The following is a 12,533-nucleotide window of genomic DNA, read 5'->3' on the forward strand; positions in this document are numbered from 1 at the left end:
TAAACTGCAAGATGTCAGTGTCAACACCCTGGACTGCAGCGGAAAGGTTAGCCACACAGGACAGAGCAGCCCGGAATTAGCATCGGAGCTGCGGGCGCGGCTAACGGGAGGGATGATCAAGAAGAAATATTTCCACTGAAAACACCCCCCCCCCTCTTTTTTAACATGTATGAGAAGCTTGGAGAGGGCCATCACTTTGTAAAGGTCACCTCTATCCTGATAACAAACGGGAGTTGAGTTGATCTTGTCACTGTTTGCCGAAGACAGCATTTAAGAAGAGCGGAGGAGCCCTGCCATTTTTAGGTAACGTGAGCTAGTCACACTCGGCTAATTATGAATCTCGGTGTCAAACCTCAAGTTTTACCTTTCATTTCTGGTTTTGGGGAGGGGTGGCTGCATAGAGGGAGGTGGCCTTGGGATGGACCGACATCAGAGGGCCAGGTGGCTTCCCAGTGGCGCCGGCCCCGCTGCCTCAGGAGGATCTTAAATGGTACTGCGCTGACACAGAGACGGGACAGCTCCCTTCTCTCTCACGCTCTTCAGAGCTTCTAGATACGCAGCGTGAGAGAAATCATAGGGCAGCCCCAGGTTGCAGATGTACCTGGACCTGCTTCCCTGTGGGGGCAGGCAGGGAGAGGCCCCCCAGGATGGCGTAGCGGCCCTTCAAGTCGGAGTCAGACCCCCTCCTCATCTTTTAATACTATAATTTTATTTCAAACAAAATAGCAACAGAATGAAAACAATTTTTGCCTTTGAAGGAGAGGGTTATTTTACAATGTTGGAAGAGAAAGAAGACCCATAGCTTCAAGAAACAAATTGCTGGAACATAAACTCACACCCAACAGTTGCGGTGAATCCATGACTAAACACAGGCGGGGCTGGTCCAGGAGAGGGCTACGGGGCAAGGCTTCCGTAAATACCGAATGTCACCGTTCCACACTGACAGAGTGACACGTCCTGCCAAAACGCTATCAGTATGAAAACAACATTTGTTATAAAAGCAAAATATGGATATGAGCAGCACTGTCCAGCACGCACGTCCCATGTATAGACTTTATGATATGAAACTTAAGTCAAAGTAGAAGCGTCAGTCGTCTTAACCAAGATACATTTTAACTGAATATAAATGGCAAGGCCTTACTTAACCACTGGGGTAATCAGAGTTTATGTAGAATGTGCCCTGGACAATGGATAAGCCAAAATTGTTTAAGGAGAGGGAATTTATATGTGAAATGAACTAGCAGGCTCCTTTGGTCTGGGGACACCATTATCCTAAAATTGAAGAAAAAAGAAAAAGAAGAAGAAAAGGAAGGGTTGACTGTTTCAGGGTGTGGTCAGTGCGTCTGACCCCTGAGCGCACACTTAGGAAGTGAGCTGTGTGGGCTGCCGGCCGCGGGCGGGGCTGCAGGCTGCTTACTTCCTGCCACAGGCGGCATCTTTTGAGGACTGATACGGGAAAGCCCTGTGGGAGGGGCCCAGGGCGGCCGCTGCCTGCTGGCCAGGCCCTGCCTTGCTCCTGTGCGGGCCCGCCCAGCTGTCCTACAGACTCTGCCACCCGCTCCGTGCGGCTCCGAGGGGACCTGCCATGAGGGCAGGTGGGCACGCCACTGAGGTCCTGTCACCATGGCTGGGGTGTGCGAGGGAAGCTGGGGACACCGCCCCTCAAGCCTCTGGCAGCTCGCTGCTTTCTCTTTGGCTCTGAATCACCGTCGCGGCCGGGGTGCCGTCCTGCGTGTAGATGACCATGCTGGTCAACTGTTCCGAGCTCCCTGGGGCCACGGCCTCAGCGCTGAGCACAGCCCCAGCCTGCAGGATCTCCTGAGAGCTGGCTGCCTCTATGACCGTGTGGGAGTACACCCCCGAGTCCTCCTGCCCCCCTGGGGGCAGCTCCGTCACGATGTAGTGCGTCGTGCCCTCGGGGAAGCTGCTGCTGGACTCTCGGACCATGGCTTGGACCAGCTCCTCCGTCACGATGATCTGCGAGATCTCCCCGTCGGCCTCCACCAGGTCCACGCGCTCGGCCGGCACCCGTAGGCCGTGGGCCTCGGCCTCCTGCATGACAAACTGGGAGCCCTCCCCGGCCACCATGTGGACAGCACCCTCCTCGTTTACGATGACCTGCGTGACGCCGTCCTTCATCAGCTGGCTGGCTGCGGCCGAGTCGCACACAGTGAACTGGAGGACTCCCTGGACCATCTTCTTGAAGGCCACCTGGGCTCGCTCCTGAGAGGCCATGATGGCCGAGGGCCGGACCACCTGGCTCAGCACCTCCAAGGCTGCGGGGCTCTCCTGCGTGTCCCGAAACATCTGGAGCTCTGGTGCCTCGGGCTCGGCAGCAGCATGGGCCGCGTCCTCGCTGGGCAGCTGGATGAGCAGGTCCTTGGGGCCAGGCCTGCCCTTCTCCTCCTGCCCAGCCCTGCTCTCCACCTCCCCCAGCTCGGTAACAGCACACAGCAAGGCGTCCAGGGCCGACACGGCATCGGGTGGAGAGACCCCAGCCTCGGAGAGGCTCAGAATCTCCTGCTTGGTCACCTGCTGGATCACGGTGCCCCCTGGGCCCAGGGACGTGTCCACACTGTGGCCGTCCATGGAGCCCCCCACGACGACCACCTGGGTGGCCCCATCTGCCAGGGGCTCGGGGATGATGGGCCCGGGTACCACGCTGCCCACGTGTGCCCCGTTCTGGCCGGTGGTGATCACCTGGCCATCTTCCGTGATGTGCACCACCCTAGCCACCTGGCCGGCCATGGCCAGGGTCTGCAGCGTGGCGGCGGCTGTCTCCTCCACCGAGGCGTCGAGAGCGAGCTCCCCGTCGTAGCCCTGGATGATGATGACCTGCTGGACCTGCTCGGGGGACTGCGCCTGCCTCCTGCCGCCCCGGAGGGGCTTCTCCTTGACTGGGGACTCTTCCGCCAGGGCGGCCGCAGTGAAGGGGCGGTCTGTCTCCACGAAGGTGGCTCCCTGGCCCTTCAGGCGGCACTCGTAGGACTTGGACACGATGCCTATGGGAGACAGGGACCAGTTAGAGTCGAGAAAAGGACTTTCAGCTTCAAAGCACACAGCCATTCCTAAGAAGCTTTGCCACCTGGTCACAAGCACGAGGGCCTGCTCCCGGATGACCCATGCGCTCACGTGAAGGTATGTTACGAGTGAGAGCACACCAGTGGCCGCCTGTACCCTATGTGCTCTCTCTCCATGCTCCTGGAACTCAGCTCTTGGGGAAAGCTTACTCTCCAGGCCCGGGGGGAGCATGGTTCGCCCCTCAGCCACCCCATCCCACTGCACGTGGGGACTGGCAGCGAATCTCAGCACAGTCAGAGCAGGAGCCTCAACCCAAAGGGAAACTGCTTTTCGTGCCCAAATATTGCGTACCGCCTATCTGTTTAGTCAACTAAACAAACAAAGAATGAAAACCTTGAGGATTAAAAGTATCTTCAGTGAATGTAACTATGTATTTATTTATTTATTTATTTATTTATTTATTTATTTATTTATTTATTTTTGTGGTACTGGGAATGGAACCCAGGGGCATTCTACCTCTGAGCTACACCCCCAGCCCTATTTTTTTTTTATTCTTTATTTTGAAACAGGGTCTCACTAAGTTACAAACGGCCTCACTAAGTAGCTGAGGCTGTCCGCAAACCACGATCCTCCTGTCTCAGCCTTCCGAAAGCTGGGATGACAAGCCTGTGTCACCACGCCCGGCTCAGCTGTGTTTAATGCAACAAATACTTAAGGCACATCTCACTGTGTATCAGGAACTGAATGTCAGAGAAGAGACTGCCCAGAGGTGGTCATGAGTCACCATGGACGGCCGTGCCTGGCCCTTGCTGGGCTCTGGGCATGCAGGGGTGGACCTGCGCATGGGCATTTGGGACCTCAAGGGCTCTGCTGGTGTGAGCCTGCTTGGCGAGCTCCGGGGCCTAGTTTCCCCAGTCCCACCCACATTTGGGCAGGCCTGGTGTCCTGTGCAGCGCACACACTTGAGAGGAACACATCTGCTGGCCCGGATACGGTGGACAGTGAGGAGCAGACGGCACAAGGGTCCACGCACTTGGGCTGTGGGACAGAATGCCCAGGGAAGGAGAAACTCCATCCTGTGGAGGGTCAGGCAGCGTTGGCCTTGCCCGCAGGGCAGGAGGGCTTTCCCCTCACAGGCAGGGGCTGTTTATGTGGCGGCCCCCGGCTCAGCCTTCTGCACTGGCTGGCTGATGGCAGGCCGGGCTGTGCCGGGCCCAACCACCCTGTGCTCAGGTGTCCTGACTATGGGATGCGGACAGAAGAAACCTGTTGAGCATTGCTAAGAAGAGAAACTACAGGCCTGTACCGAGGGTGCAAAACTCATCATGTGCAGTCCAGCGCCACATCTGTCCTGGCAGATGCGTCATGATTAGCTCCGGCCCATGGGCACAGACACGAGGCTAGGGCTAGGCGGCTCTGTGGGACCAGAAGGGGAGGTGAGGCGCAGCCAGGGCCATGCCCGGGCCCGGGGGCGAGCTGCCCACTCCAGGAAGGCGGGGTCCTGACTGGCTGGGCAGCCGCAGCACTCAGGGCTTCGGGCCCCAATGGCAGAAGCTGTCAATGGTGCCTGCCATGAGGACATGTCCAGGCGTAAACCCAGACCGCGGGGCAGTAGCCTCGGATCCGCAAGCATCAGTTAACCTTGCCATCTACTTTTCCTGGCGAACTCTCCGTGGCATGAATCTAAGGTCATGGAAGCAGGGAATCTTAGGTTAAGGAAAGAGCACTAGAGAAGCCCTGCTCCCAGAATCCCCTGTGTGTGGCCCAGCAGCCACGCACTCTGCTGACCAGGGGACGCGGCGCAGGCCTGGAAAACTCTTCCTCAGGCCTGAGTGCTTTTCCTAGCCCTGCTCCCCTCTCAAGGATGTGATATCCTGCCTGCACTTATCTGAGTCTGTCCATTCTCTAAGTTCAAGGTCATTCTTAAGTCTGCTTAGAATTTTAACTAAAAAAGTAAATAAAGACAAAGATAAAGAAGGCAGCCTTCAAATCTTCCCGGTCCCCACTAATTACACAAAGGACATGCGACCATGTCCTTTAAAAAGCAGGAGAAACCTGGCAGCTGGAAAGGAGGGGCAGGCGTCCTGCTCCCAGACAGCCACCCGAGAGCTGCAGAGCCCGGTCACCTGCTCTTCCCTCGGCAACGGGAGGGGGAATCTCACGAGGGCAGAATGGTCCTTTGAGGCTCCTGCAGCACTGATAATTATGCTATTCTGAGCTACTTACTGAATTTATTTGAATCCAGAGGTGGACTAGGCCACTTCCAGACCATTAAAGTAAACTGCGTGGGTAAATACTGCTGTCAGGAGGGGCCGTGATGCAGCCTCACGACCTCCCACTTCACCTCCCCAGCACGGCCTGCACAGTTCGTAAGTGTGCACGCAGGTCCATCTTGATTCGGCAACTTAATAACTTCGAGTGCTGTCAGGGCTGCTTTGAAAAATAGCACCTATAAAATGTAACGGCCTCAATCAGACTGAAAAAGATTCACCCACCAAAGATTCCTCCATTTCAACCATAATGAATGAATGTGGAACTCCGGGAAGTTCAAGTGTCACTTAAACGGATGTGAATCTCTACTGAAACTCTAAGTTCCAAGTGGGCGATGACCAAGAACTTCCCGGGCACGGCAACTTCAGCTTTGGGGCTCTTTCTAGTAAACAGGAACCGTAAAGCTCCCTGATGCCAATGGGCAAACGGGACGCACATCTCAAGTGGGTCTGCTGCACGGGGCTCACGCCGGCTGGTTAGCCCCTTTGCCACTGCTCAGTGGTGCTTGGACCTTAAGAGAGCAGGGCTGCCTGGGCCGAATGTACACTGGACTTTGTGCTTTTCAAAGATGACACCATCAGACTTCTGTACAAGAACAGCAGCTAATCAAACAGTATGCCTACATTCAGCCTTTTTGAATTTGGCTCCAATAGGGCCATACAGAGCCTGTGCAGAAGGTGCAGGCGAAGTTAAAATGTAGGCTGGTGCCTGTGTGTGAAGCCCCCGCTCACTGCTCATTTGCTTTCAAGAGTACAGAGACGTTATATTACCGTCTCACAGCCAAATGCATTGGGAGTTTACGACTTGGTTGAAATAAAAAGGTTTTTTTTTTTTTTTTGGTGTGTGTTAGAGGATCTGTTTTCAGGAGAGTGATTTTGAATTAGGCTTTTTCCAGGATTCCATGGTGAAGCTGCAGCCCTCTCTGGAAGTGGACGGGCCCAGAGGCAGAAAATACCACTTCTCCCCGTGGGAGTCCAGCTCCCCAAGCCCCTGCGCAGAGCCCCAGGGAGGGGCAGCTGAGCACCTGACTCCTTCCTTCTGCGTGGGGCAAGCCTTCCCTACTGCCGACACGTCTTCCCACAGAATAAATACCTTATGCTTTTGTTAAGCTTACATTTAATTAAAATGTACAGAATTTGTGCAGTAAACTCGAATGAAACAAATAAAACAAGGGCCCCCTCTCTTGAAGGCATACGTTGTGAATGAAAAATGTCATTACAGACTAAAAAATTTTGCAGTAAACAGGGCCTACAGAGAGAAGTTCCCCTGTAATGACATCCATAAAATACACAAATGGCACTTTTAGTACCATCCTGAATATGCCATTTTCTGTGCTCTACACACAATCTAAATGGTTTGATCATAGAGCATAATACTCCATTGGGTTTATAGAACAATCAATGTTCCATAAAATGATGTATTTATCCAATAGTAGGCTCAGCAGTCACTGGTGTATGACATTGTGGGACACAGGCTTGGGCTCCGCAGCGCACACGCTGGCTGTAAAACTTATCTAACACCCCTTCAACAACTTCATCTCATCTGTGGCAAGTAATTTGTGGAAGCCTCAGCTTGGCTTAAAAAAAACTTGTAATAAAAATTCATAGAATTTTCAGGAGAATGAAAGCTGATGCCAATAGAAAGGTCACATTGTGTCTGCACTAAAGGGGTCAAAGGTTGCTGGCAGTTCTAAAACCGAAAGTAGATTTCATGCATCGTGTAGCAGATAAAGATGGCATAAAAAGCCACGGCGCGGGCGTGCCCAGGCCCGCGAGCCGGCGCTAATAACCTGGGTAAACCGCTTTGTTCCTATGAGCCAGCATTTACTTGACATTTCTAAGGCTCTCCCGAAACAGCGCAAATGTTTATGCATTGCTAGGTTACGCCTTGCACACTGCTGCAGTTTGGATTTTATATTTCGGTTGGGCCGCCGAGCTTGACAATGGTGGTTCGTTGTCATAATTAAAGCACCTTGACGATGAAACCATCCAAAATACCATGCTTTCTACACAGATTTTTGGGGCACACAAGACATTGTGATTCTTAAGCCATATGTCATTTTTCTTGACTTCAATTTTAAGAGTAATTTTAACAAGAATGTTAAGAAATCATACTTAATGTCTATTAAAATGAAACAATATTAACAGATATGCTAATAAATTAGAGCCATATTTTAATGTCACAAAAGCTTATAAGTTTCTCAAGTGAAAGCAGGAAAAATGACAAATTAAAATTCAATGAAATATAACCTTTTAGAAACTCCAAAGCAAGGAAGAACATTATTCTTACAAAAGCAGTCACCAACAGTTTAGCCAGTCAAACCAAGGTCGATAATTGCTCCGTAACTTACTAATTCTGTGGCAGTCATGCCCTCTGGTCGCGTGCGGGTGCCCCCATCCCACCTGGCGTAGATGCCCTGGGTGCCCCCCCAGCCGGCCCCACCCCTCAGCGCCTTCCCACACCACAGAGTACGAATGCCCTCAAGTTCCTGGGAGACTCCAGTCAACGGGTAGGGATGGGTTGGGATAAAAAAAAAAAAAAAGAACATCCATCCAGTATAATGATCATGACAGGGGTCTGCGTAACCTCTTGGCCTTAAATCTCAGCAGCTAAACGACAATGTCTCCTTTGAGAACACAGGGTAGGCCGCCCCTGTTGCTTCAAGAGTTAGAAACCCATTCCGGTCAGGGTTACTAAAATTCACATATAAAATAGAAATAAATACAAAGAGAGAAGGTTAAGAACTGTCTTTAGCCCTGGGCGTGCTTGTTACAGGATCAGTGCAGTACTGAGCCTCACTTAGAGCACAGGCTTGTTTGGGGCATTCTGAGCCTGAAGGTGACCTAAGAGACCCGAGCTGTCCTGAGTATGTGTAAGTATATCAGGACGATAATTCAGGCATCTTGGTAAATATCTGCTTTATAGCACATACACAATACGTTGAATCTACAGGAAGAGTCAGGCTCTGTCCTCAATTTCATGATGGCCTGTTTTTATGAGAGATGGGGTAAATTATTTTATTCTGTGAAAAGTTAACCAAATTCCACAGCATTTCTGCATAATTTTGTCTTATAAGTTCAAATACAAAATTTCTACATTAGTACCATGCAGTTTTTAGTGAAAGAATGCTTAGGACAATCCAGGACACACATTTAGGTCCCACAAGTTTCAAGCCCTGCTATTTTATCACATCAATGCTCCATTTAACCTTGGTAATAGATGAAGATACCCATGTAAGACCCCTGGAAAGAACGCTAAGATATCCAGAAAAAACAAAGAATACATTTTACCTTAGGTTGGAAATATATAATCGCCCCGTCCCAGGGGCTCAGGTATTTCCTGGGCACTGAAGAGTGACAAAGAACGAAAGATAATATTTTACCTTCAGAGTCACAACCTCTAAGGAATCTGGTACCCTATCAGACCCTTAGTTCTATATTATCATTTCCATGCATGAAGACCTAGCGGTGATGGGGAGGACGCGCACAGGCCTCAGAGTGAGGAAAGCTGTGTCCATCGAGGTTAGCCCTGACAGGCTTTCGGGGTCGGGGAGGCAGCACTTAACTGTCTCTCCGCTGCGCAGAAGCCTTCGAGCCTCAGCGAGACGTCACAATACTCCCACCTAACTCTGGAAATTGGACTCAGATGACGGAAACGGTGTCCTGGAGTTTCAGGGGTGAAGAGACGGCGCCTTAGGCTGCAAAGGGCTCTGAGCTCCTGCTTCCCCATGGACAGTGCCTCGCAGAGCGCGCCCATGTCTGAGTGCTGGGAAGCCGAGGCGGGAGCACCGCTGCACCCACCCTGCAGCCACATGCACTGGGGGCATCTGTCTTTGCTGTCTTGCCTTTCCTCCACTACAGCATCCCCGAGTGCCCGCTGCTGGGGACCAAGGCTCCCGGCTCGGTGCACCGTCGCCTGTGTCAGCAGCATGGCAGTAGCCCGGCAGCACTGACAACAGGCGCGCCCTCCCCTCTTCTGCATGGGGGCCTGCAGGCTGGAGAGCTGGGGAACGCAGGCCCGGGTGGGTGGCCTCCCTCCAGCTCCACCAGTGCCCAGCACCCCGCTGCCTCTAAGACTTCACCAACTAGTGCACACCTTCTCTTGGGCTTTATGGAAACAGGAAATTAAGAAGCCCAACAACCTTTTCCTAAACGTTCTCTGATACTCTAGGAACGCTCAATACCCATAACGCAACATTGGGAGACAACGGCTATCTTTCAAAAGAGGTCCACATTATACACCTTAAATTAAGCAAATAAGAAGCCAGCCAGTGTGGACGAGCCTCACCTCTGACAGGGCAGACGCGGCGAGCGCATCGGCCTCCTCGCTTGTTTTGTTTTCCTGGCAAACTCTATGAAGAGACACGTTCACTTTTATAGTTCTGTTCATCTTTCCTTTATATTATAGGATCTTCATATCTTTCCCGAGGAAACAGACATTTGTCTTCATTGCGGCCACTTCCGCATGTAGGTAAAGAGCAAGCCACTTCTCAGGAACAGCACCGAGGCACCATTAAAATCAAATTTACAGTAAACACAACCTACAGCTGGGGTAAAACACTAACTGTTAGTATTTTAATTATCTGCAAAGCTTTCGGAGGTCTAACATCTGCTCGCAGCCAAACGACAGCAGCTGCTGGTGCACACTTCAAACAATGCGGATCTCTTCTTTCCATCTTCACAAGAATCAGATGTTCCGGGCACATGGCTGCTGGCTCCTCCTGAGCCTGTGGCGGAGGCCCGGGCGCCTCGAGGGCCATAGCCCAGGTCCGAGGCCGGTAGGAGCGCAGAGCAAAGGTGAGCGTGGAGCTGGTGCAGAGATCGGGCCGGCCGGCGGAGCCAGCAGTGCTCGGGTGTGGGCTCAGAGCAGCCCCCGTGCTCCAGAATGACCTCTGGGACGGGTGTGCGGGGCGAGGCCCAGGGAGGAGATGGCCTGTGCACAGGTGTGGGTGCTGGTGGCTCAGGGCGTGGCGGCAAGGCCCAACTGAGACGCACCCCTGGCCGTGCCAGAGGTAGCCCGCTCACTCACAGACCACAGCTGGTGCTTGCCAGGGATCCACAGCCCCCTGTGAGCTGAGTTCTGCGGGGCTCACCTAGTCATCCAGTCATGAAGGGACAAGCAACAGCCCATCATCAGATGGAGACAATACCTCTGGAGTCAGGACCACACGAGGCTGGGAGCCTGAGCCAGCCTGGCGAGCATGTGTGGGCTCACTGCACTGGACAGAACGCAGACACACATCTCTTAAGCCCAAGAAGGAGCGTTCTCTGAGCACAATGACGGCATCTTTATACACCGAACACTGCAATGAGAATTCCTTCAAACAGTGCACCTGGACACTGACAGACCTCCAACTGCCAGAGAACGATGGAAGGTTAATTACTAGCTGGACTTTACCAACAAAGAAAAAGGGCTTTAGTCTTTTACCAAGACTAGAGCAGGTCAAACTCTTTACCTTTACCAAAGTCCAAAACCAGTGTTAAAATACTTGTCTAGTAAGTTCTATTATCCAGAGGCTTTAGTTCTACTTCTATTACTAATTTAAATTTCCCGAATGCTCCTTCAAGTATCAAATCATTTATTTTCCTATCTCTTCAACAAATATCAGTACTAGGAGCCTACTACATAAACAAGGCAAACGTGAACTATAGCCCTGGCTTTTAAGAAAGTAATTTTTTTGAGGATGTTACCATGCCTTCAAAGAAAAAGCAGCTACTTGGCCTTGGGTAGAGACCATGAAAGCACTCCCAGAAACCTTGGGCCTTGAAGGACGAGGAAGAATTTTGCAGGTGGTGCAAAAATACTGATGAGGCCTCCACTATTCTAAGCAGAAGGAGGCCAGCAACGTGGCGTGGCTGTAGACCCCAGCCTGGGGCGAATGAGCAGAACTGCGAGGGCAGAGGCAGGAGCTGTGAGGCCACGCGGTGTTCGAGGGTTTGGACCAGTTCCACGGTGATGAGGTACAAGGTGGTCAGGAAATAACTGGATCCAACAGAGGGAATGTGGAGGATGCGCCTAGTGATGAGTCAAGTGTGGGGATTCAGTCTGGGCAGAAAATGTGGACCACCCCAAAACTGTGTAAGAGGGCGACTGAGAAGAGCGGGGAAGCGGCTGAGCTGGGGTACAGGTCAGGAAGGAGAAAGACGTAGCTCTGTCCCCTCCCAGGCTGAGGCCGGTCCAGCCCTCTTTGCTCAGTGGTTGTCTTGTTATCAGGAGGTGCCTTGGCTGTTCTGGGCAGCTCCGGGCACTGGGCAAAGTGCGCGGCACACTCCGTGTCCACAGTGGTCAGAGTGGACGATAGAATGGGGGTGGGAGCACTGTTACCCAGATGGGGGAAGGCAGAGCTTGGGAGGGCGGGCTGTGTGGAGGACAGAGAGCAGGAGGACGCAGTCAGCAAGCCTCCGCCACAGGCGCCCAGCAACGATCAAACAGACTCCTTCCACCTTAGTGGGCTGAGGAGCAAATAGGGTGGAAGCAGGGCTGGAAGTGACAGGAAGGAGGGAGCAGGGAGGCAGGAGGGAAGGGAAGGCAGGGGCGGTGTGGCAAATGTCTGCTCCTCGTGCACGAAGCCTCTGGTGTTTGTGCTGCTTCTCAGCCTCCATGGCTGCTCCGGGATCTGTACAAACAGCCCTTTCTTTAGTTCTCCAGGTCCTCTGTTTCACCTCCTGAGTGGTGACATCTTGAGGAAGACTCAGAGGCCAGTGGAAGCGTTCTGGATTCAACAGGTGCTTTCTGAACCTTCTGAGTTCACTACCATGACTTGGGGGCATCAGGTCATTAGAAGCAGTAAGATCACTGTTTCAATGTTTATATAAAAAACAAACAGACAAACAAAAACCAACCAAACAAGTATTTAAACACTTTCTCCTATACAGCAAAGGGCTTGCGATTCTCTAAGGCCTATCCTGTGAGTCTGAACAACGGCTCCTCAGGACCTGTTTATCCACAGGGCTTTCACAGCACAGTATTGCCCTGGTGTTTTGTTCTCTGCCATACACTGTTTAAGTTACACTCATAATGGACTACTGCTTAGTGACTGGGAACATAAAAGACATTGACAATAAAGTGTAAGTCAAGGGAAAAACTGCCACACAAGTAATGATACAAATCTGCCTCAGGTGACTTTCACAAGGTCCTTAAGCTCTACTCATCTGACCAAGGTTCTTATATAGACCATGATAATATCGCTAATCTTTTAAAAGGCAATGAAAAAAGCAAAATATGTGTATATACATATATGT

General features: G+C 52.0%; 1 protein-coding gene across 1 annotated transcript in view; it reads right to left on the reverse strand.

The window, feature by feature from the left end:
* Positions 1-1,662: 1,662 nt before the first annotated feature.
* Positions 1,663-12,533, reverse strand: part of ZNF407 (zinc finger protein 407) — a gene marked incomplete at both ends in the record, with an annotated part of 378,073 nt that continues 367,202 nt past the window's right edge. Inside the window, one exon of the mRNA XM_080714660.1 lies at positions 1,663-3,002. Within this exon, the coding sequence (XP_080570786.1) occupies positions 1,663-3,002 (1,340 nt within the window). The remainder of the gene's footprint in view (positions 3,003-12,533) is intronic.

Source organism: Muscardinus avellanarius (assembly GCF_963383645.1).
Source record: "Muscardinus avellanarius genome assembly, chromosome: 17".
Lineage (NCBI taxonomy): Eukaryota > Metazoa > Chordata > Mammalia > Rodentia > Gliridae > Muscardinus > Muscardinus avellanarius.